Source organism: Cicer arietinum, chromosome 2, assembly GCF_000331145.2.
Source record: "Cicer arietinum cultivar CDC Frontier isolate Library 1 chromosome 2, Cicar.CDCFrontier_v2.0, whole genome shotgun sequence".
Lineage (NCBI taxonomy): Eukaryota > Viridiplantae > Streptophyta > Magnoliopsida > Fabales > Fabaceae > Cicer > Cicer arietinum.
Genome location: NC_021161.2, coordinates 195,074 through 218,882, shown reverse-complemented (window position 1 = coordinate 218,882; position 23,809 = coordinate 195,074). Strand labels below are relative to the sequence as shown.

Genomic DNA, 23,809 nt, shown 5'->3' with positions numbered 1-23,809 from the left:
GAAAGAGCAACAAATCCAAAATGCAGCAGAAAACATTTTCACTTCCCGGAGATTGTTAACTTCTTTATGGGCAGCATCCAGGACAGGTTTTATCCACTTATGATTTTTGTTTTTTTTTACAATTTTGAATTTTTGAGGTAGCTTTGAAATTTTAAATACTAATATATATAGGTTATGACACAGTTGCAAAACTATATGCAAATATGGTATTTTGCAAATATAACTTTATTCCAAAATGCAAGTAAAAATGAATTGAAAATATAGATATATAGAGTCTAAATTTTTAACTACATATATCAATTTTTTAAATCAAATTTTCTTTATATTTAGAGATGGAAGGAGTATTAAGATAATTCAAATTAATTATAACTCAATTCAAATTAGCTAGTTTTTTTTGTCTAAACCCTTGTATTTTCAAGAAAAATGTGATTCTAATAATCAAGGGTTCAGCTGTAATAAAATTTGATTAAAAAATAATTCTAGTCAAAATTTAAATTCAAATTTTCAATAAAAAAACAAAATTAGTTGAATTTCACCTAATTACCTATTTTATAACTTTGTTTAGTCTAGAATAGTTAGCTAGATTGTTGGTTTAAACTAGATTTTGATCCCAATTATAGCATGCAATTAATTAATTGGACAATATTATACACACATTTTGGGAATTATTGGCGTGTATGTCTAGGATGGTGGTACTCAGGGGAGGTAGGTAACAATGGGCAGAGTGTATGAATGAAGGAAAGGAAGTATTGAAAACAATGCATGATATTTAAGGAAAAGGAAATTATGTGAAAATTAGAAAACATAGCTTGCATGCATTAATATTACCTGCATAGTGAAATGACATTTAATTTTATATAATAGTTGAGAAAGGCATTATTTGGGTTAGGATTATGGAGTTACTCAGGGAAGGTTTCATCTTTGAATTTAAGGACAATTCTAGTTCCTCCACTTGTGACACCAATCACCATTGGTTACTCCTAGAGTAGAAATTAGTATTAACTGCATGCCACCTGTATGCCATTATGCGCACGTCATCAAATGGAGTTCAAAAAAATCATACCAATTTAAATAGCATGCTTCATATTTTACATGATTGGAATATTTTATAATAGAATCACATGCATATAGTATTTTAAAACACCATACAAAGGTGATCGTTACCTAAAAATTAAAAACACCATACACAAAGTTGACGAAGGATAGACTCATAGACATATATAGTAGATAACTCTTGTAACATGATTATTGACTCTAATTGAATGTCTTTATTTCTAGGAAATTGGATAATATTTTCCCTTCACTGTTTCCATAAATTCAAATTGGTCAAGTTAGGATGCAATCACATTCAAGTTTATCATCACTGTCCAATGCATATATTTATATGAAAAATTGAGAAGAAATACCTCTAGTATTACAACAGTTAATCATGATAGGTCTATATTTATTTTATTCTATAAATTTAAACGTATGAACTAAGTCGAGCTTTTTCTTTTAGCTAATATGATCTTTATGTGGGCTCCAGTCTTCTCTAGATTGAGACTGACCGACTCGACCGATTTCATAACTCTAAACTTTTTCTTTTTTTTTCAAAAAATAAATAAATTATAGCTGTACCATTGTGTTGACTAGAGTCTAGACATAATGGTCGTAGTATTTTCACATATAATGACGATCTCATTTAACATAATACACTTGTTTATGATTTCAATATCGATTGATTGCAAAAAGGATGTTTACAAAAAAATGCTAATATATTTTCGGAAGTATACTATCGAAAAAATATTATCTTTTACTCTTGAAAATATATATTTGCAGATAAAATATATTATATCTATTTAAAACAGATTTCGCTGTTACATATGCAAACATTTTTTACTTCAGTTAAAATTAAAGTTTATAGAGATTTTATTCTACTCAATTTCTAAACTATTCTATAAATTCTATACATCATCCACTATCTTATATTATATCTCCTTCTGTTCGAATATTATTTCATAAGGTGTATTCAATTTTTTTTTAAAATTAATCTCACATTATTATTTCATAACGTCACATTAGTTTGCCCAATATCTTTTACATTAATTCCACATTACTATTCAATACATATTTTGACACATTCACATCTTTATAGGTCATGTAATATTAATTTTGTCACATCATTCAACAGTATGATGTGACACCTCTAAAATTCATTTACTTTTTATTACACATTCTACCAATGTTTTGTCTATATCTCTATAATTAAAAAAACAACAATAAAAATATAACTTTCATTACAAATTTGGTCTAATTGTTAATTACTTTTTTAATTCATTGCATATAAATACATCATAATATTTTAATTATATCTTATTAATTAAAATATAACAACCATAAATTACCACAAAATATATAAAAACATAATAATCACATTAAAAATCAATAATCAAACTTATGCACAAACAATCCAATGAAGTTTAAATTAAAATAAATAAAAAATATTAAAACACAACTATTTAAATTAGCAAACCTTTACAAAAAAACAACCAACAGATAATTTTTAAAATAACAATGTTAAATTATACATTAAGTGTTTTCAAAGCAATATACAATTTGTGTTCATTTTTCTTTTATTAGTGTTCAGATACATATTCTATTCCTTTAATACAAATAAAGTATTTATCTATATAAATTGTTCATGAAAATAAAAATACTCATTTCAAAATATTAAACTTATAGATTGGATGAAGCATAAATCAGAGCATAATTTCAATCAACATAAAAAATAATCAAAATCAAGTAGTGATTCATTATCATTTCTAATATTATTTCGTATTTTTGTCGTAAAAATAAAAAAAACTTTGAGTTTATTTATTATACACAATATCCAAAAAAGTTAATTAAATCAAAATATTTTTGAAAGAAATATGTGACATTAAACCTCTAGTTAAGAATTAGTTATTGAAAGTTTAAGTGGAAATGAGACATGAAACATAAAATATAAGAAATAATAGTTAATTCAATTAGTCAAAAAAAAGAATAACAAAATAATAATACTCAAGATAAAAAAATAAAATAAAAATAACGATCATATAAAAATCAACGCTTACAAATATATCTCAAATGAATGATTGCAAATATACATTTTATTTTTTATAGGAAGAAAGTATTCTATAAGGGTTGAATGTTTAAAACCAAACAAAATGTATACAAACAATCACTCATATTTTTTTAATAATATTTTTAGAGTGAAAATCACTCATTTTATTTAAATATTTTTAATTATGTATACAAACACTAACTTATCTTTTTTATCATATTTTTTAGAGTGAAAATTATTCATTTTATTATAAATTTTTCAATTGTTTCTATTCTATTTATTCTTTTATCATACAACTACTATTATTATAAACTAATAAACTTACAAATTTAAAATCTTTTTTACGATCAGATTGATACATTTATACACCATAAATATTACTTTCAAATATTTTTTTAAAAACTATACTGAAAGAATATCTACAAATTGCACGCACACAATGTGCGGATTATATTCTGGTTATAGTTTATTTATGTTGAATGCGTGTAATTTTTAAAAAAAAAAATACATAAGTGGAGATTAAAGTAGCTCTCTTGAGTAAATAAATTTTTTTAACTTAAAATTGTAAAGGTCGGAGGATTTAGTTCTTAAATATTAAAATAACAATATAGTCCCTTAAATTAAAAGATTACAAATCAATTTAGTCATTTTTCAAAATTTAGCATCATAATTTATTAAAATATTTTATTTTTCTGGATACAAGCATGAGACTCTTAAAGTTAATATGTAATTAGTTTATTGTTTTTTATGGATGTTTCTAAAGAGATATTTTGGTAGAGGAATAAATTAATTTGTTTTTAAATTGTACATCCTTGCAATTTCAAATTGAAATACCAAAAAAGGTAGGGGAATAATAGATATTATTTCTGTTATAAGACTAGTCAAAGATTTTCCAATAAAGTTGGAAGAATCCGTATTATCAATAAATTGTACAGTACATACAAGGACCACGGTTGGTTGCTGCAACATAATAAAGATACTTTGAATACATTCATCCATAATATGAAACCTTGAAATATTAGAAAAGATTTTCAAGACAGTCATTGTAAAGTTTATGCCAAAATTCCTAAAATGATTTAAGGAACATCTCATACATAATACTACAGAGGTCTACTTGCAAGATATTAATATTAGCAGAACCAATTTCTCCAAGTTGATACTATAAAGGTACTCATTCTCAAATCTGATACTAATTTGATATTATTAATTCACTTGTTGAAGGTACTCATTCTCATATTCTGTAGGTAGCTTTCAAATATGGTTAATAATAATTAAGTGGCCAACTCTCTCAGATTATATTCTATAGGACCGACACTTCTTATCAAAGATATGTCTTAGCGTTCCATGCATGTTGGTGTCTAACACTGACATATTGGTTATCTTCGCTTAATTCATTTTCTCAAATTGTTACCATGTCAATGTGAATATTGTATCCGACAATTGTGCCAGTATTCATGCTTCACAGTGATTATAAAAAGGGAACAGACACTACTCTGCATGTATAAGCAAACTCTTCCTCTTGCTGATCATCAGAGTGATGTCTTCATCTTCCAGTACTACTTGGAGTGTGGAAGACAACAAAGCATTTGAAAAGGCTCTAGCAGTTTATGACAAGGACACACGTGATCGTTGGTACAACATTGCTAAGGCTGTTACTGGAAAAACTCCTGAACAAGTCAAGACTCACTATCAACTCCTTCTACACGACATTCATCTTATTGAATCAGGACAAGTTCCCTTTCCACTCTACACCAGCTCCAAACAAACCACTTAATTTATTCATATATCTAGCAAATTTATTGTTTTATATTCATAGAAAAAAAAACAAATACATGTCTTAGAAAATAATTAATTTTGCCACTTGCTGATATTAAAGCATGTAATCTATTGTAATAAGGTGACAACTCCTTGTAATAATATCTACATCAATATAACGATTTCTACAACTGACTGTTGATGTGCGCTTGGGACAACACCTTGAGTCAACAAATAACACTGTGCCTAATAAATATAGAGCTGGGCCAAGTACTGATCTAGAGTCCAATAAGAGACCAAAATGTATATGCAGGATGTTAGGGTGGATGGAAAGACTAGCAGTAGTGTGAAGTCGCATTCTTCTCATGAATTACGTTATGCGTTTGCTTTGATTTAGTTACTGCTTGTAATAGAGCCATGTTCACTTGGCAGTGAATCCTAGAATTTAGGATTAAGTTACCTCAATAAGTTATTGTTTGATCAAGAATGTGTGTATTAAAAAATGAATGTATAGCTCCTCAACTAGGAGATTTGGCAGTAAAAGTCAGTGTTCTATTCTATTAACTGCTCTCTCATGATTATGTTCATATATTGATGTTTCTAATCTCTCAGGATTCCCAACCCTAAACATGACCTCAAATGTACACAAACTTTTATCATAAGCTAATGACTCCGGGAAAAGTACACTTCAAGACCCATTATGCCGTCCAGAAGTATATTTCTCAAAAATATGTGTGGTGTTTTTAAAATGTGGGGAGTGAAAAATAACTCCCTTTGTCATATGGGCTAGAGATTGATCCTACTAATATTGGGTTGCCTAGTTCAGTTTATCTGCAGAACAGTTACATTTCTTTTGTTTCGGGATTCATTTTTTTGACCAAATGTTTTTGGATTCGAAGGTACATAGATCTTTGCACATAACAATTCATTAATAATAATATTCGATCAGTAATCCATTGATAATTCTACACACTATATTAATCAATTGGTAATTATTATTGATTAATGTAAAAGTAATATACAAATTTGCTTTGAAAATGGACACCTGCAATTCAATTAACCATTCAGATATTCAACTTTACTTTCCAATACAGTCACCTCTCCTTCATAAAACATAGTAAACAATATAAGCGAAAAATTCAACAAAACTGCAATATGTTATTCTTTAAATGAACATTTTCCAACTCATCGCAAAAACAAAACAAGATCGCTGTGAAATGATTGAAGTATTTTACAAAAAGAAAAAAAAAACTTGTACATACTAGGTGTAATTACAAGGACATAATGCATCTTATTGATTCTGAGTTTCCTCTTGTGTTTTTCCCTTGCCACGTAGCATGTCACCGAAATGTCCCAGCATGATGCGCCTGAATCTAGTGTCCTCCGCCGGTGGTTGTGGCGCAACACCTCTGGGGGACACAACTCTTTCTGATACCGTGTCTGTACTGTCTTTCTTTCCACGCAAGCCACCCTCACCAAATAAGTTGCTCATTGATGATGCAAGCCCACCATGAGAACCCGTCACCTTATTATTTACACTACTATAATTTGATCCTGACCTTTCCTTCATAATAATGTCAAGGGCTTCTTTGTGCGCTGGATCCAGTGCATCCAAGTCTTTTAAAAGGTTTTGTATAGCAGGCAAGAGGTAGTCTCGAACACTGTTTGCAGGAAGATCTGCAAGATAACAATAATCAATCATGGTTGCTGTAAGAAAGAAATGCCAAAGATCAGAAAAAATAAATTCAAATCACTTTCTATGCGTAATGTTGCAATTCTGAACTATATAGTACCAGATACTAGATAGAGCACATATAACTGAAATTACAAGTGATTTGCCATTACAAAGGTGATGACTATGAAGGATGTATGAGAATTTCTATGAAAAAAGATGGAATGAACCCTCTTTATTTCCAAACTGAAAATAAATGAGTTATAGCCACTTTGTTTTATTTGGAATGGACTCATGGTATCCCCACAGCTGATAGCCATAGGATTATTCCTGAGTTAACAAGAGCTAGGAATGTATTATTCAAATTAATTTTTTGACAAGGTATTATTCAAATTGTTGGTATTAACAGTATGCCTGATGAATCAATTATATCATAATATAAAGGTTGATTGCTAACTCAATATCCAAAGGGCAATTGATATGAATTGAAAGTGTAACACTCACATATCATCTACTAAATACTAATATATTTAACAAATCACTATTTATTTTATCTCAATCTCTCCTCAGTATAAACAAAAATAATAAAAAATGACAAACATTTGCAAGTAAGTAATAACAATAACAATGTAAAACATTTTTACATTAATAGTGCATACAATAATCAAAGTCGGGGAGAAACCATCAACAAGGCCGTGTGATATTAATAATACTATTATTACACCATAGCTTGAATACCAGAAAAATACCTTGAAAATGGTATAAAGAGGAAAAGTTAATAAATGCCATGGAGCAAACCTGTAGCATCCAAAGCACGGATTGCCTCACAAAATACATTGGCTCTTTCTTGCCGACGCTTCAAGTCAGTTGAAGTAGCAACTGGCACGGTTGTAAGTTGAGCAATCTTGGACAAAAGATGTTCATTGAGGTTAAGAAGCAAACAGCAGAAATTAAGAAACGTTGAACGCCAATAGAAAACAAGATATAACATCAGGAGTCAAGACATTAAAAGCACACTTCTGAACATTATTTTCCCACAAATGAAGTTAAGGATATAATCTCTAAGCCGTTCTGTTGTATGAGGCACGGCAACCACCAATGCATGAATGACAGCCATAGTAGCTTCATGGGATCCATCTTCAATAAAAGCACCCATTTGAACACGTATCTTGTCAACTATCTGCAAGAGATCGTTTTTTTGGTCAGGAGTTTTATCATGTAGCTGCATTAACTTCATATCAACAAAACCCAAGGAAGGATATATGCTAGCAAAAGATACCATCTCATTTTTGAAGTGTTGAGCAACGGAACCAAATGCATCAATGCTGGCGCACTTCACATTGAGGTCTTGTTCAGATCCAAGAGTAACTAAGGCAGGCAAAGCATGAGTTGAGGCAACCTTTGCATCAATATATGGTACCTATTAATGAAGTCCTTTATGTTAGTGTAGGCATTAATATGAGAACTAAATAGAAACTAAGAAAACAGTAAGCTTACAATAACTTTCAGAAGTTTGGCAGCGGTTATTTTCATGTTCACGTTAGAACTAACAACCATTTCCCATAATATATCAAATATCATACCATGGTTTTCTTCATGTATGCTGCATTGTAAATAAAGCTCGTGACCAAAATGGCAAAAAGACTACAACCAATTTTAAAAATATAAATATATTATGAATTTGGCTCATCTAAAGTGAAAAGTTGGTAAAGTGAGTAAATCAATAGTTGATATTATAATTAAGGAACCATCCATAATTGGTCATGCATGTACACATAATATCGACCGTTGATTTATTATCAATAGTCGATATCACTCACTTTATTCTTTATAGTGATGAGCACTCACTTCAGAGATGCCTAATTCATATATTAAGGTGGGGTATACAAACCAAATGAAGCGGATAGCGTTAATAATTTCAGGGGTGTGTTTGGTTGATGGATTTTCCTTGGAATTGTCTTCTAGTAGCAGTTTTCTCAAGTAATCTGTTAATTCTTTGTGTTTTCCAGGTGCACCCAAAACACCAGCTAACAAAAGTGGTAGGACACATGATGTAGAGAGCCTCTCCGCAACAGCAGATTTTGGTCTTAACCCTACAAGCAAACTGTTAAATATAAAGCAATTTATGTAAAATATCCCAAGAAATTGAAGAATTGTAACCTTTAATTCTCGAATGAATGGCACTAGGAAAACATGTCAAATCGGCCTCATCCCCAACTGCTGTCAAAAATATAGGTTGCATTATGCATGTGACATAGGTATCCCCAAACCTTTCAGAAACAGATAACAGAAACTGCAATTATGCAACTTTGATCAGAAATCATTTGGTTACTTATGCTACTGGACATACAACACAAACCAGAAAATATAAACGATTAACCTTTGAAATTCGGCTTCGCAAATTATCTTCTTTCCATGGTAACAAGCAAGCCAGCTGTATCAATTTAGGAAAGCACTCAACATGCATCCATTCAAATACATCCCATTCAACATTTCCTCTAGAAAAAGTAGAAACCAATCAAGATCAGTAGTTTTGACACTGTGGTCATGCATGGTTTGTATTTCTGCATATGCATCTCTGCAATGCTTATACATTAGAATACAAGTAAAGCATACAAAGCTAGTGGGTTCTGGACACAAGTCCTGACACAATATTCCAACCAGTAACTCATGGGTGGAAGGGAACAATGTGGCATTCAAAACTCAGAGTTCAGTTCAATCAATTTCTTCTCAAATCCTATAGTTATAGAACAAATTGAACAGTTTGAGCCAAGCTTACCTTGCATACAATTCAAGTAATGTGGTAGAAAACACAAATTGTGTAGTTTCTAAGTTGGACAAGAAGGGACATGTTTCAATTGCTTTCTGGTACACCAAAGAAAGCAACTCCCCCAGCATTCTCAAAAGAACATCTATATTCCATCGCTCTCTTTCCCCCAACACGTGTAGATGTGACTCTATACACCCTTCAACTGCAGAAAGAGGTGGACAGTGCTGCAATTCCGGGAACAAAAATCTACTCAGAAATAAGTGCCAAGGATGAAGTTCTGGATCGCAAAGGAAAACCAAAGGCATAAAGAAAAACAAAATACCTGTGCAGAGCTGAAAATATGAGAGAGTAAAACCCTCAAAACGTGGTCTAAATTGTTTCCCCACTTTATAACTGCAGGAACCAGATCCTTGAGAGTAGTTTCCACCACCACTCCTGAGGGATCACATATCAATTGGAACATCAACTCCTCCACCTACCCACAAATAAAACAAAGAATTGGAGCAACTTTATCTTTATTCTTTTTTTAAAAGAAAAAAAATAAGTGTCTTAATTTTTATGTTAAGGGTATAAAGCTCCATTTCCTAGACCGTCCCGTCAACCTGTTTCAGAGCTTACATTGCAGCCAATTCTCTCAAGTCAGAAATCTTCTCCATGATTGCCTCGAAGCATATATAGTGAGGCTGACCTTGAAATATTTATCCGTGTTTGGGAAAAGTGGAAGCAGCTTAGCCAAATTATGAGCCGCAGCCTCTCGAACAATAGTGGCAGAATCTTCTATTAGTTGTTGCACAATTGATAAAATAAGAGAATCGCAAATTTCTGGGCGTACAAATTCTGCAAGTTCTCCACATGATTGAGCAACGAGCAGTCTACGTTCCTCGTACATGTGATTTATCTGAAACCCATAACACCGAAAAGCTGAAAACAAGATTCCTAAGTCAGAACGGCAAAGAACAAGTCAAATAAGGCCAGAATATACTTGTTCCCAACACTGAGGAAGCAATTCTGTTTCTGTTCTCATCTTTCCAACATTCTTTGCAAGGCTGACACATGCCTGAAATGATCATAGGTATATTGAAAACCAGAATATTTAAACAACTAGTAAGAAGTCAATATAACTTACATCCATTATTATCCGCCTCTGTTGTTCATCAGGACGCTTTATTAAGTTAAATAATGTGTGGGTCAAAGAATCTCGAGTCCTGCTGTCCGGGTGGTGCTCAATTGCACACATCATTAGAGGAAGGAGCTCCTGCAACCAAACAACAGTGATGCAATATATATTGTACATAAGGAGATCTTGCAAACAAACAACGGTTATGCAACATATAAGCGTAAACAAAATTAGAGAGCAGCAAACCTCACGATGGTTGATGAGGACATAAGGAACAATTTTAGGCAAAGCATCTGCCAGTATCTGAATGGTTCCTAATCCCTGTCAGAGTATTAGCAAATATAAGAACAAAATAAAAATAAATGTGCATGATGAAGGCAATGAAAACCAGGACAATTAGTAGTAGTTTTGTCTCCACAATCAATGTGACATCTAAGTGTGTTACTTCTATATTATTAAAAGAATTTGATGTTTCACTTCTCACAAATGTTACAAAACCTGATTGGATGATAAGCTAAAACGAGTTAAAAACTTGTTAACTATTGTCTCAAAGGCATTTAATAAGGAAATGATAAGTGACTTATTGAAAATTTCAATATTTAATATGAATAACTTTATGTTGTATTTTCATAAATATGTTCTATTTTGATTCCATAACATGACTTGTAGCACTTCAGCGTTAAACAAAGTTAAAGCTAGGCACTAGAAACCAAAAAGTTATGGCGTTTGAGGATTTGTTCAAATAGAATGGACTTGCCTTCTTCTCATATATTTCTTCATCACTTTCACTTTCTGGTTTACCATGTAACCTGTTATCCCCTCCTTGCTTGCCCCCATTTTTTTCAGAGACATTATCAATATTTTCAAAAGCAGTGTTTGTAAGTGCAGGGTTAAATAAAGCTTGCTGTGGATCTGTGTGTTTATCAGCAAACTCGTTAAGATTTTGAAGAACTGGCGATTGAGCATCTTCATTGTGTATGACACCCAACGCCGCATCAACAGGATAAGAGTTTGCACCTTGGTCCTCGTGAATCTCAATAACTTTGTCTTCTGTCTGCATAATTTCATTATCAGAACTGCCAAAAAAATTACGCTCAGGAGTTCCTCTATTCTTTTCCTTCAATCGTTCAACTTCTATCTGTAATTTTTTAATTTTTTCCTTGTATTTATCTAAAGACTCAGGAAAAGTATTATCAACATCATTCACAGCCAGATTGTCTCCAGAACCGAACTGTTTAGTATGCATTTTCAGATTACTGATCTGAGCTTTGCTAGCATGGAGCTCCTTTCTTTGATTCTCCAAGGACTGCTTTAAAACTTGAACCTAAAAGTTACTATTAGTATATGATTCATAGTAGAAAATTATTATTATTGTACCAAAAAAAGTTATTGTTGTTTGACAGAATAATATCAAAGTAGATAGAAACTACCATGCTCTCTTTGTGTTTAAGGTCTTCTTGCAGTGCCTCCAAGGATTTAGTTAAAGCTCTTATTTGACCATCAGCTAAATCTTTGTCCTTCAACATGCTCTCCTTTTCTTCATTCAGGCTCTGATTTTCCTTCAGCAAAGCTTCATTTTCTAGAACTTGGGCAATTTTTTCCTGCAATTTTTTCCGTTTACTAAAAATATTGAATTTGTGTACATGCTGCATCAATCATCAACAAAAATCTTAAGAGAAAAAGTAAAACAACAACAGAAGAAATAAGCACATTAAAATATGAGTTTCATGACCATGCACAAGACATAAAATTAGTTTCCACTAAAAGTGCATCATCCTTTTTTTCTTAAAATATAAGTATGCATCATACAAGACATAAAATTTAAGAAGCCAACCAGTTGAAACATCAACATATCAGCATTCCTTTAGGTAGTATTATATTACTTTATTGAATGAGATAATTTGGCTACTCCACAAGTTAAATAATCACCTCAGCAGCCTCTGAAGTTGATGAAAGAAACTGGTAATAATAATGACGCAAGGCATCTGGTATTAGTGCATGTGTATTCTGCCAAATATCCAAGTTCTGATCCGTAACCTACAGTGACAAACAATTATTGCAAATTAAAGATTAAGCACTAAAAATGGTTTGAATAAAATGTGAAGACACTTGAGTGAATGACAAATGATATTAGTAATTTGGTATACCTCTTCATAAAATGTCATTGCAGTGAGTCTGTAACCAGCTATAAGCAAATATTCCTTGACAGCAAAATTAAGATCTCGCCGCTCATTTTTCTTGAGTGGACCCAAAGCAGCAAATGAACCATTATTATTCCCTTTTTGTTGTTGAGTTTGTAACTCAGTACCAACACGATTGACCGAAACATCTCCACTTGAATTCGTAGTTGCATCAATAATAATGCCTTCTGTTTTGGTTTTCAATTCCTCTTTCAGTTTTGAAATGTCTTCCTGTGCCAGACGCAGTTCATAATCTGTTATGGCTAACTTTTCTTCGGCATCTTCTTTACATTGAAGCAGTGTTTGAGGATCTGCCGCTGCAAAAGCAACATGCAAAAACAACTTCAATTTGAAGGAGTAAATAGTAATTTTGATCCTCCAAATGGAGAAATATGACAATATGATAAATAGGAATAGAATAAAAAAAAAAAAAAGAGAGGGAGAGAGATACATGGGAGAGAATTGAATCGAGAGATTTGATTGGGAGGGAAGCGAGAAGGATCGGAGAAGTATTGTTGGAGGCGAATGGCTTGATCGTGACGTCCATCGTCGAGAAGTTCGTGGAGAAGTTCAAAAGCAGTTAGAATGTAATTCTCTTCTAATAGAAAGTTAACAACGCAATTGCATAAAGACGAATTATCAACTTGCATTATATCGCATTTTCGATTCTGATGATGAGGCGAATCCATTTCTTCCTATCAATCTCATCGCCATGCATATGCATATGCATATACATTATTACCATTCTCATTTCTTCTCTCTTTTTTACTCACTGCCTTTGCGCGCGCTCTTTTCGCGTTTCCAAAATACTTTTTTTAGTACAATTTTTTTTCAAAACATTTATTTAATAAACATCTATCAAAACAAATAATATATATATATATATATATATATATATATATATATATATATATAAACTTAAATAATTTTTTGTTACATTAAAACTAGCATGGAAGAATTGGTAAAAAAAAAATGAGTGTGCAGTTCATCCCAAACTTGCAAAAGTTCAAATTAAAAAAAAAAATTACAATTAATAAATATATTACTAGAAATTCTCTCAAAATAGGATAACTTTAGAACTCTATTTATAAGAAATATAATAATACAGTCATTTGACATTTTCTATTTAAATGAAAAAAGTGCAAAATTAAAAGATTTTCTCACATAAATATAAAGATATGTGTATGTATATTGAGATTCGTACAAGAATATAAAGCATTGATGACATAATAGATAGATTCTTTATATTATATTAATGATTTTTTATATTGAAATTAACTTATTTTTATAAAATTAATTTATAAAATGAGAAATATTTCTTTATATAAAGATCTTTATTATTTTTTAAATCACATATTGCTTTTAGAAAAATTCTAATGTGCATTACGGTTTACTATGTATAAAATTCTAATGATATACATAGGTTATGTTTTTATAAATTGATGTTAATGATTATTTTTATTTTTTTAATTAAAATAATAATTTAAATAATATCAATTTGATTAAAATTAAAATAAATATATATTTAATATTAAATCAACATAAATTATATCATAATTTTATTTATAAAAATAAAAAATGTTATAAATTATTACTTTTAAAAAATACTGTCAATTTTAGTTAGAACTTTCAATACCATAGAGCACTTGTAAGAGTGGTAAATGGAACAGCTCATTCTTAACTTTATTGTATGTGAAATAAAAGTTCTAACTAAATTAGACTGAATCTCACCGTTATCCAATATGTTGTAAGACCGTAGCCGACATGTGTTATCCGTAATTTACTCCCTTCTCTGTATTATTTACAAATAGAAGTAATTAGAGCAAATTAATATTTTTGTTTATGCTTAGTGTCTAAGTTAGCGATATATTAATTATTTAATAATGAAGTGCACAGTAGAAGAAGATGTGAACAACCACCAACCAGTCTCATTGTGATGAATTCTCAACCATACATACATACTTGTAAGTCAGTCCCCAACGTCATCATATTTTGAAGCTTCTCCTCTCCCTCACATCAAATGTGTCTATATATAATATTATATTGAGGTAGATACTAGTACTATAGTGTTTTTAATTCATTGCAAAAATAAATCATAATTAAGCAAACCATGAGTTACCCTCACAACCATAGGCATACTCCACCACCACCAGGACCTCCCATCGGAAGGGGGCCACCACTCGCTCCAGGTCCGCCTATGTCCCACTCCCACCACCCTCCACCGCCTCCTGAACCTTTTGCTCCACCGCCACCACCTGTCTTCCACCATCCACCCCCTCCTCCAAATCCTTACGCTCCATCACCGCCACCGCCGGTTGTGCACCTCCATCATACACCACCGCCGCCACGGCATGGTCATCCCGGCCCACCGCCTCCGCAGCCTGGTCATCCCGGTCCTCCGCCGCCACGCCCTCCTTATTATTAATTATAGTCATGGTCATGGATCATCCACTCCATGCTTGCTTCCTAATTACTAATATATTACTAGTAAGTTTTTCTTTTTCTTTTTTTATAAAATATTTTGTTGCAAAAGTATCTACTGTTAAGTTTGGTTTTGCCATAGTATATTTTTGTGTTAATTTATAATTAAGGACTTTCAATTCTGTTTGTTTTTATAATACTCTACAATCAAAAAATAATATATATATTTGCGTTATAATTTAAGGCTTTCTATTCTGTTTACATTTATAATATTCTACAATAAAAATATAATACTATGTGATCTACCAACATTAATGTGGCAATTTTAAGCCTCTTAACCATATGTGGGAAATTCAAATCCTCACCTATGTATTAAGATGCAATATCTTGTAAGATGTGAACTCTTTGAAAGAACTTTAATTACATTGGTTAAATTGGTTTTAAATAATATATGGTCGATCATTTTTTTTTATAATTATTTCATTTCATTCATGATAATACGCTTTAATACAAATACAATGCTATGGAAAATTTGTGAGTCGAATATATTTGTTGTTAAATCAAATACAATTTTTGACCTTTTTTTTATGTTAATACAATTTTTTATTTTTTAAATTTTTATTTGTAATTTTGTATTATAAATTGAATAGTCTAACTCTTTTAATTAAATTATATAAAAGAATTATTTTTTCCTTTGACGTGATTCGTACATTGTTTCTTTTTTAAATATCATATATCATCAATATATGTATATATGCATCATAGATACAATCTAGTTCAGAATAATTGAAAACTAACTAGAGATGTAAGCGCTTTTGTAAGAATTATTTGTCTCTTAACAAATTTAACAAAGAGTTTCTATAAATAAAAAAATTGTACGCCAACAATTAGATATGATATCACCAAATTTACTGACATTCACATTACGATACTCAAAGTTGATCATAATCCAATTCAAGATCAACAAGACCAAGCTGGGATCAATGAACCAAATCAACGCTAATAGTAATTCAAGTACTTCTCGTATATGAACATAAATAGGCGTAAACCATTCTCTCTTGGCAGGAATAAATTGGCCTGATTCGTCTCTGATGCATATATCAATTTCTATTTAATTGCCTTTGTATAATTTGATAGTAGTTTATTTGCTTGATTAAATATACCATCTTGCAAGTCAAGGTGATTATTCCAATGTCTTTTTTGTTCATTTGCTTCTAAATGCCCCAAATAACACTAACAAAATTTGATGCATATGACTTTAAGACACGTCTTAAAACATACAAAAATCATATTTGAAATAAAACTGCAATGTAGGGTTAGATGTTATGGGAATGTAAAATATATAGTTAATTAATTTGATTGTATTGTACTAAAAAAACGAAATTATTTATTTAGTTCATAAATTAAATCACATATGTAAAACAATTAAGTTAACTAAACTTAATTTAAAAACTAGTTTAATAATTTTAAAATGTTTTTAACTTCAATTAAGATTTTTTTTCTTATAAAATTTTCGAAATGTTTTTCTCAAAAAAAAATATAGAAAATATCTTAACTTTTTTTTCAAAAAAGAATGAAAATAAATCATTTTTTGGAAATAAATCAAAGACATTTTTCCTAAAAAAATTTCAATTTCTTTTCAAAATCCAAACTCTTTTATTGAATTTTTTATATTTATTTTTCTCAAAAAAATATTTCTTGAATAATTTTTGCCAAAATAATTTCAAAATTTTTTTATCGAAAACTTTTTACACAATTTTTTTGAAAAAAAATCAAACTTTTTTCTCGTAAAAAATCTATATTTTTTTATCAAAAGAATTTTAAAATTCTTTTCGAATAACTAATTTGAAATTGATTTTAACTAAAAATTTGTTCAAAATATTAAAGTGGTTTATATTTATAAATCAGTTTCAAACCGGTTCGAAACTACTATCAACTTATTTTGAAAGTAGTTTTCAAGAGCCGAATGAAACTATGAATATGATATAATGCGGTTCAGTTTTTGGACTACGAATATCCATATATGGGCTAGTAGTATGCATATATGTGTTAGAGAAATTACATTTTTGTCAAATATTGTTGTTCAATATAGCCATTAGGACAATTCACAACTTTGTCTTGTAGTTTAACGTGATTGGGAAAACACAACTTGCAAATGCGTCAAATAAGGTTCTTAACTTAAGGGAGTACGTATGCGCAAACGTCGAATAACAATTTTCTTGTTCCAAATAGGGATATTAGAACCAAAACAAATGTACCACATGTGACCAGCTTGAACAACAAACTTCACATTCCAACGGCTTCTCCAAACGTAGCTAGATATTTAGCTTTAAAGAAACGATAAATTATATTATTTCGACATGACATCAACCTCCAATCTTGTTATCTTAGTATAGCAAAGTTAAAAGCAGATAAATTTTGGAAGCTCCTACCTCCATCATATGTCTCACTCTAGTGAGTGAATGCTGCCACATGAGATTAAAGATTTAATCAAATGATTTCTTCAAATAAAGTGATAAAATAAAAGGAAAGATAAAGAAATAAATATGAATCATGTTGAAAAGATGAAGAAGTCGCCACAATCAATGACGAATGATAAGTCAATATGGAATCGCCACAATGGTAAGGAAGTCGCTGATAAAATTCAAGCAAGTTCTAATCTAAGAACTTAAAAAGGAGATCTAACTCAGTCACAATTCTCATTAGAAAATAATTCATTTCATATTTATCTCAATGAAGTTACAAATGCATATTTACCTATCTCTAAACTCAAATGGATCATAATTGACACCATTCTCTAGGCCCATATTGGATTTACATTATTTTTTTTAAATAAGCTCAAGGAGGTCAAGTATCTTCACTTATACATAACATAAACTAAAAATCTATGTTAAAACTATTACAGTTCCAAATCAAAGCAAACTAAGAATTATTACAAACCAAATTAAAATATAAAAAAATTCATCTTAATTTATTAAAATATGGATTATCTTCGTGCTCTTGAGATCCTTATCACCATCTATAGGAGATTGCAACAAATCATTCTATCAAGGTTTGGGAAGATAATTGGTTGTCTCTTCAAGATCGCTACAAAATTTGGACCCCACAAGCTCTCCAATGCATACCTTATTTACGTGGCTTAGATGATACACCAAGAGTTTGGAATATGGAACGCGCAACTTTTCTACTTCGAACCAAAGAGACAAAAAGGTTTGGTGTCCAATCAACAGGACTTTTTTAGTGTATGTATGCCTACCACTTCATAAAATATTGGGAAGATTCACTTCCTCTAAGGTTTCTTCTAGTTCTGTAAATGGAGAATTGGTACCTATCATCATATCTTCAGAAGGTTTTTGTCCTTGTTGTTGCCACTAGGAAATTTGTGATTTTATTGAACGTGGACACTACAAAGGCTCTATAGGCTCGTATCTCTTTCCAATTCATATTGGACCTTAGTTTTTAAAACATTAACTTGGATGGAGACTCAGTTAATGTTATTAAAGATCTTTGGGTTTCAAACCATGACCAATTCTTATTTTGGCTGAATTATTGTTGACTGTTGCAATTCATTTGCTTTGTTTCCTAATTTTGTTGTCACTTGTGTCAAAAGGAGTGCAAATGCATATGCACAAACTTTAGTTAAATTCACTCTCATTTCGCTTAATTATATGTGGATAGAAGAATGTTCACTTTATATTTAAACGGATTTGGTTACTTAATAATTTTTTTCTCTTTGATATAAAATAAAAAAAAATAAAAAAAAAAAAACAAAACAAAGGTTGCTGACATTTTTAAGTCGCTTTCATATATTTTTTTATGATATCATCATTGATTGTATGCAGCATATTATTAATAAATGATGATGAGTCATAAAGCAAAATATTAAATACATCTGTTATTCATTATGAAAGATGGAATTATTTTACGCATAATTCCTAACAAAAGTAACTTTGAACATGAATATTATCTTTAAAAGTTCTCTATAAATATATTAAATTTGACTAGATAATCTATTCTATGAATTATTTTATTACAATCATTTGATGGTAGGAAGACATCTAAAACACATATATAATGGGCTGTGGGCACCAGACAAATCCGTCTCAATTAAATGCACCGAAGCATGTTCTAAAGAATATGGTATGAGATTTATCATATCATACGAATCCAGTACAAAAATACATGTGCAAATAAAAATTGTCTATATGCTAATAATGCAAATAAATCTCTTAACTCCCCCCACACACACAAAAAAAAACATTTAAACAACCACGAAACAGCTGTATGTAATTACATGATGATGAAAAGCACATGTCCATGAAGAAACCAGACATACTCTCTTCACTATTTTCCGAGTTGAGATCTATCTACTAGTATCTCCAATAGGTTTATTTTAGTTAATAGGAACGAAACTTAATAGTCACCTCTTTTGGAGGAGAAAAAAAAGTGTCTAAGAGTAATGTCCATGAGAGTTATTTGAGCTAATAGGACTATAATTCATTAAGCACCTTGGAGAATAATTAATATGGATGGTTATTAGAGATTGTTACTCTGGAATTAAAAATTAAAAAATTAATGTATTTATTTTAATTTTTAAGTAAATATATCAATTTTTCAACTATTATTTTTAATTATATTTAGTGCTCTTCTATAATGCACGGATTCTACCACTAAAATAATGAATGAATTGTTGTTGAAAAATGAATTTGAAGACACATTTAACACAATATTTGACACTATATATAGTGAACCCACTGTATTTATACGGTGGGTAGTAATTTTGATTTTAAAAGTGTTGTAATGGAGATAATCTAAAACTTTCATAGCTTGATTTGAGGAGAAATAGACACATAAAATAAAATAATATAATTATTTTAAAACCTCTATGTACCTATCTCTTTCTACTGAAGAGAAAAAGAAAAGGAAAAAAAAAATTCCTGCATAGTCACATGAGTGCTACATTGTTACTCATTAATTTATCATACAACCAATGCGTTACTCGTTTTAATTGTCTGTTCAACTATCCTCTCCCTTGCTTTTGTTGCCTGCAATTCAATCACATGAAAAGTTGCCTCAAAATCAGTTTCTTTTTTTTTACAATTTGGGAAAAGTTGTTGTTATAATAAAACAAACAAACCTCTTTCTGCCAATCAGTTAATGCTGTTACAATTGCTAGTATAATGACTTGTGAAACAGATCCTGATAGAGTTCCCATCCACAGTCCCTTTGCATTTAGTTGAAAATGAAATCCTAATAACAAACCCAAAGGTATTCCCACAAGATAGTATGCTCCTAGATTCACATATGCCCCTATTTGTTGAAATCCACCTCCTCTAGCAATCCCTACAACAAAGAAGATATTATTAATAATCATTTTACAACTGTCTCATATCATATAACAGAAAAACAGAATTAAGCAAGTATTCATATAAACTGACCGGAGAGTGCTCCGATTAGACTATCGGCGCTAACAGAAACACAAAGAAGGGGAACCATGTCGGCGATGTAATCAACAACTTGTTGATCATTGCTATAAGCATAACCTAAAATATTTCGGAAACAAAGGAAGAAAGTGCTGACAATAATTGCTTCTGCAATGCCAATAATCACAACAACTCGAACAGCTCCCTTAGCTGTCTTTGGATTCCCTGCTCCTAATTCATTTGATACTCGAGTACTACAAAACAAACATCATCAATTAATTAAGTGTGCTTTATAATAAATAAAAAAATAAGGATCATACAATATCAAATGATATCATTATTTATGACACATTTAGATCAAATCAAACCTTGCAGAAGCTCCAACAGCATATGGAATGAAGTAGTGCAATGTGGTTGTGTTCAGGCTGCAAAATTTTAGATTATGTTAGAAGATCACATCCTTAAATCGTGCGTGAATCTCTCACTTTATATATTGCTTAACATTCATTCTCCAAATCAATGTAGGACTTCTAACTCATACTTGACACCAACATAGTTTACAGTATCAGACAAAAAGGACTATTATGATTGAAAATTTTCAGTTTCATTATCTGAATTGACATAACTGTTGAAAATTATCAAGCACATTAATAATTTCATAGATTAAATGGATAATTCATCTTTTGAACAATGAACTGATATGACTCACCAGACAGAAAGAACTGAGGTTTCGAGTTGCGGATTTGGTAAAAGCCCGGCAAGTAATGTAAGCAGTTCAAAGGACCACCATTCAAAACTACACATTATTATAAATTAATATGAAAATTTAGTCATTAGAAGAAGAAAAGTGAAAGAAAGCACCAAAAATGTTTGAAGAGATATGTTATATAATTACCAAAACATGAATCCAGAAGGAATAGCATATTTGAGGAACTCAGGGAGACTAAGTAAAGCACTTGTAGAAAAAACAATCTTTGTTATTTGACAAGCTGGTGAGTACTTAATATAAATCCAAAGACAAACCACATTCAACCAATATGAAATTCCAATAGCTACTGCAGCTCCAATGTGTCCTAATCCAAACTTAAATACAAGAATCCAACAAATAGGAATGTGCAAAAGCAGAGAAGTAATTGAGCTAAAAACCATTGGAAATATCATACTCTGAGTCTGTAAGTAACGAATCAACGCTTGAAGAATTGCATAGCCAAATAAACCTGGAATGAGGTATATGCAATACTCACGAGCTGCATGAGACATCGCAGTATCTTGACTGAACATTATTAGTATTTTGTCTGTTAACGTCCATACAAGAGATATAGGGAAACAAACCGCAATGAGAGTTAAAATTGCACAGCATGTGTAGTTTCCTAATTTTCCAAATTCCTCTGCACCATATGTTTGCCCACATAATGTTTCCATTGCACCTGCCATTCCTAACTGCAACCAAAAGATATGAATGGTGTGCATTATTCTCTTATTTATGTAACTAACTACTACTAGAGTTGTAACTATTAGATTATCATTCATTAGATTAGTTTTATTTCTGTTATAGTTCCCTATTGATATTGAGAGTTATTCATCCTATATATATTCTTTCTTTTGTAATTCTCCATACTCTTTTGTTCAATCAAAAGACAAAGTTATTCAGACAGTAGACGGTTCTGGATTCCTTGTATTTGAGAATCTAAAATTTTCTAGAGTTGTTTATCTTAGACCATCCGATCAAAAATTGAAAGACTCAGATAATATTTCAATTGGTTAAAATGTGAGCCGTTAGATCCTTGAGAAACACAACTACAACAGAAAATATAGGATTTTTCAAATGAAGGATATCCAAACCCTAGTGTTAGAGACAAAAGTTGTCATATACAGTTATGTACTGTCTTGTAGTGTTATGTCCAATACTTACTGATTTACAGATCAAACCCACCCTAATTGTGTCTAGATCTGTCTCACTCCTAGACATCAACATATCAAAGAAAAAATAAGGGTGAAACAAATTAAAAATTAAAAAAACAAAATAGTTTTTCTTTTTTGATCTGAATAGGACTGTAGTGTCTTAAGAGATGATTAACTATAAAGTAAATAAATGATGGTCCATTATAATAAATACCCTTTTTCATATGTGAGTGAAAAAAGAAGAAGAAGAAGAAGAAAAAGAGAGATTAGAGGGAAGAACATACAAGGACACTGAAGCCAGTAACTTCAGCAAAAGACATGGCAATGGCAACACCAGAGAATGAAACGAGAATACCAAGATGTCCAACCATCATAAGTGAAACAACTTGAAGAAGGTATTGAGAGACAGTAACAGCCACCATTGGAGCTGCCATCCAACTCACCTTATTCAATTCTTCCATAAATGTATTAACCTTCTCATCACTCTCTTCTTCACTCTTCTTCCTTAACACTAGCAGTGGTGTTGTCACCTCATTACCCATTTCTCTACACCTTTCCATTCTTCATTCAATAATAAATGTGATCGATGTTATATATATATTTATATTTATATAGTAATTAGAAAGGGCTGTTTCTTTCTTCTTCTTTTCTCTACAAAAAAGAATGTGCTTAGTGTATTGTTGATAGTCAAAACAAGCTGCCGCACTACAAACTAGAAATAAAACAAACAGAAACTACTCGAGACACACGGTTCACACATACACTATTTTATTAATTAAAATTTACAATCGTAAATATTAATATTCATATCATACTTTATAATTAATTCGAAACTTTATTTTTTTTACAAACAAAAACATTATATTAACTTTATTAAAGTTATTTAATAGTGAGATTTATTATAGCTTATTTTTAGAAAATAACATTTCTTAAAATAAAAAATATCAATTTAAGAGTGTTCATTCTTTTCTTACCATTTTGAAAGAAAATTTTTAAAATTATTTAAAAACAGTTTAAAATAAGAAATTGTTTTTAGTAATTTTAATTAAAAATATATATTTTTTAATATTATATTAAAATTTGAAAAATATTATTTATTTTAAAATATCTATTAAAAATATAATATTATTATGAGATAAAGTGATTATTAAAATAATCGCATTTAGTGTGGTAGTAAAAGACAGTGACTTGTGTTTCAAATAACTGGTCTAATAGGGAATTTGTTAAAGAAATTAATATATATATATATATATATTAAAATACATAAATTTTCATACACTTTTAACAATAAATTTTTATATTTAAATTATTTACTAATGCTTTTGGAGGAGTTATTAGTATATATATCATTAATATTTAATATATATTATTGGTTAGTTTGATTCACGAGGTGGCTCATAAGATTGCATGAGATCGAAACCGCACTAAAATAAGATAGAAACTCTGGTGAATTGACTGAATTATTGTCTTTATTTTGTTTGAGATAA

At 30.5% G+C, this 23,809-nt stretch overlaps 2 protein-coding genes and 1 long non-coding RNA gene across 3 annotated transcripts; 1 reads left to right on the top strand and 2 right to left on the bottom strand.

Annotated features, from left to right (window-relative positions):
• Positions 1-4,040: 4,040 nt before the first annotated feature.
• On the top strand, positions 4,041-5,397 carry LOC113785428 (uncharacterized). The gene is made up of 2 exons (XR_003471496.2): positions 4,041-4,249; positions 4,327-5,397. It is a non-coding gene; the product is annotated as an uncharacterized lncRNA (long non-coding RNA).
• A 478-nt stretch (positions 5,398-5,875) lies between these two features.
• On the bottom strand, positions 5,876-13,280 carry LOC101510532 (uncharacterized). Its single transcript, XM_073364917.1, has 19 exons — positions 13,028-13,280; positions 12,544-12,893; positions 12,326-12,433; positions 11,827-11,997; positions 11,154-11,720; positions 10,643-10,717; positions 10,406-10,534; positions 10,262-10,336; positions 9,968-10,177; positions 9,602-9,754; positions 9,289-9,503; positions 8,890-9,007; positions 8,670-8,802; positions 8,401-8,602; positions 8,007-8,112; positions 7,789-7,929; positions 7,566-7,689; positions 7,308-7,427; positions 5,876-6,514 (listed from the first exon to the last, which is right to left on the bottom strand). The coding sequence occupies exons 1-19, from the start codon at positions 13,263-13,265 to the stop codon at positions 6,129-6,131; spliced, it is 3,621 nt and encodes a 1,206-aa protein (XP_073221018.1). The 5' UTR covers positions 13,266-13,280; the 3' UTR covers positions 5,876-6,128.
• Positions 13,281-19,842: 6,562 nt separating this feature from the next.
• Positions 19,843-23,006, bottom strand: LOC101502073 (protein DETOXIFICATION 9-like). Its single transcript, XM_004489136.4, has 7 exons — positions 22,607-23,006; positions 21,316-21,860; positions 21,130-21,216; positions 20,789-20,845; positions 20,436-20,674; positions 20,135-20,340; positions 19,843-20,042 (listed from the first exon to the last, which is right to left on the bottom strand). Exons 1-7 carry the CDS (start codon positions 22,880-22,882, stop codon positions 19,977-19,979), a joined length of 1,476 nt encoding a protein of 491 aa, XP_004489193.1. The 5' UTR covers positions 22,883-23,006; the 3' UTR covers positions 19,843-19,976.
• Between the last annotated feature and the right edge of the window lie 803 nt (positions 23,007-23,809).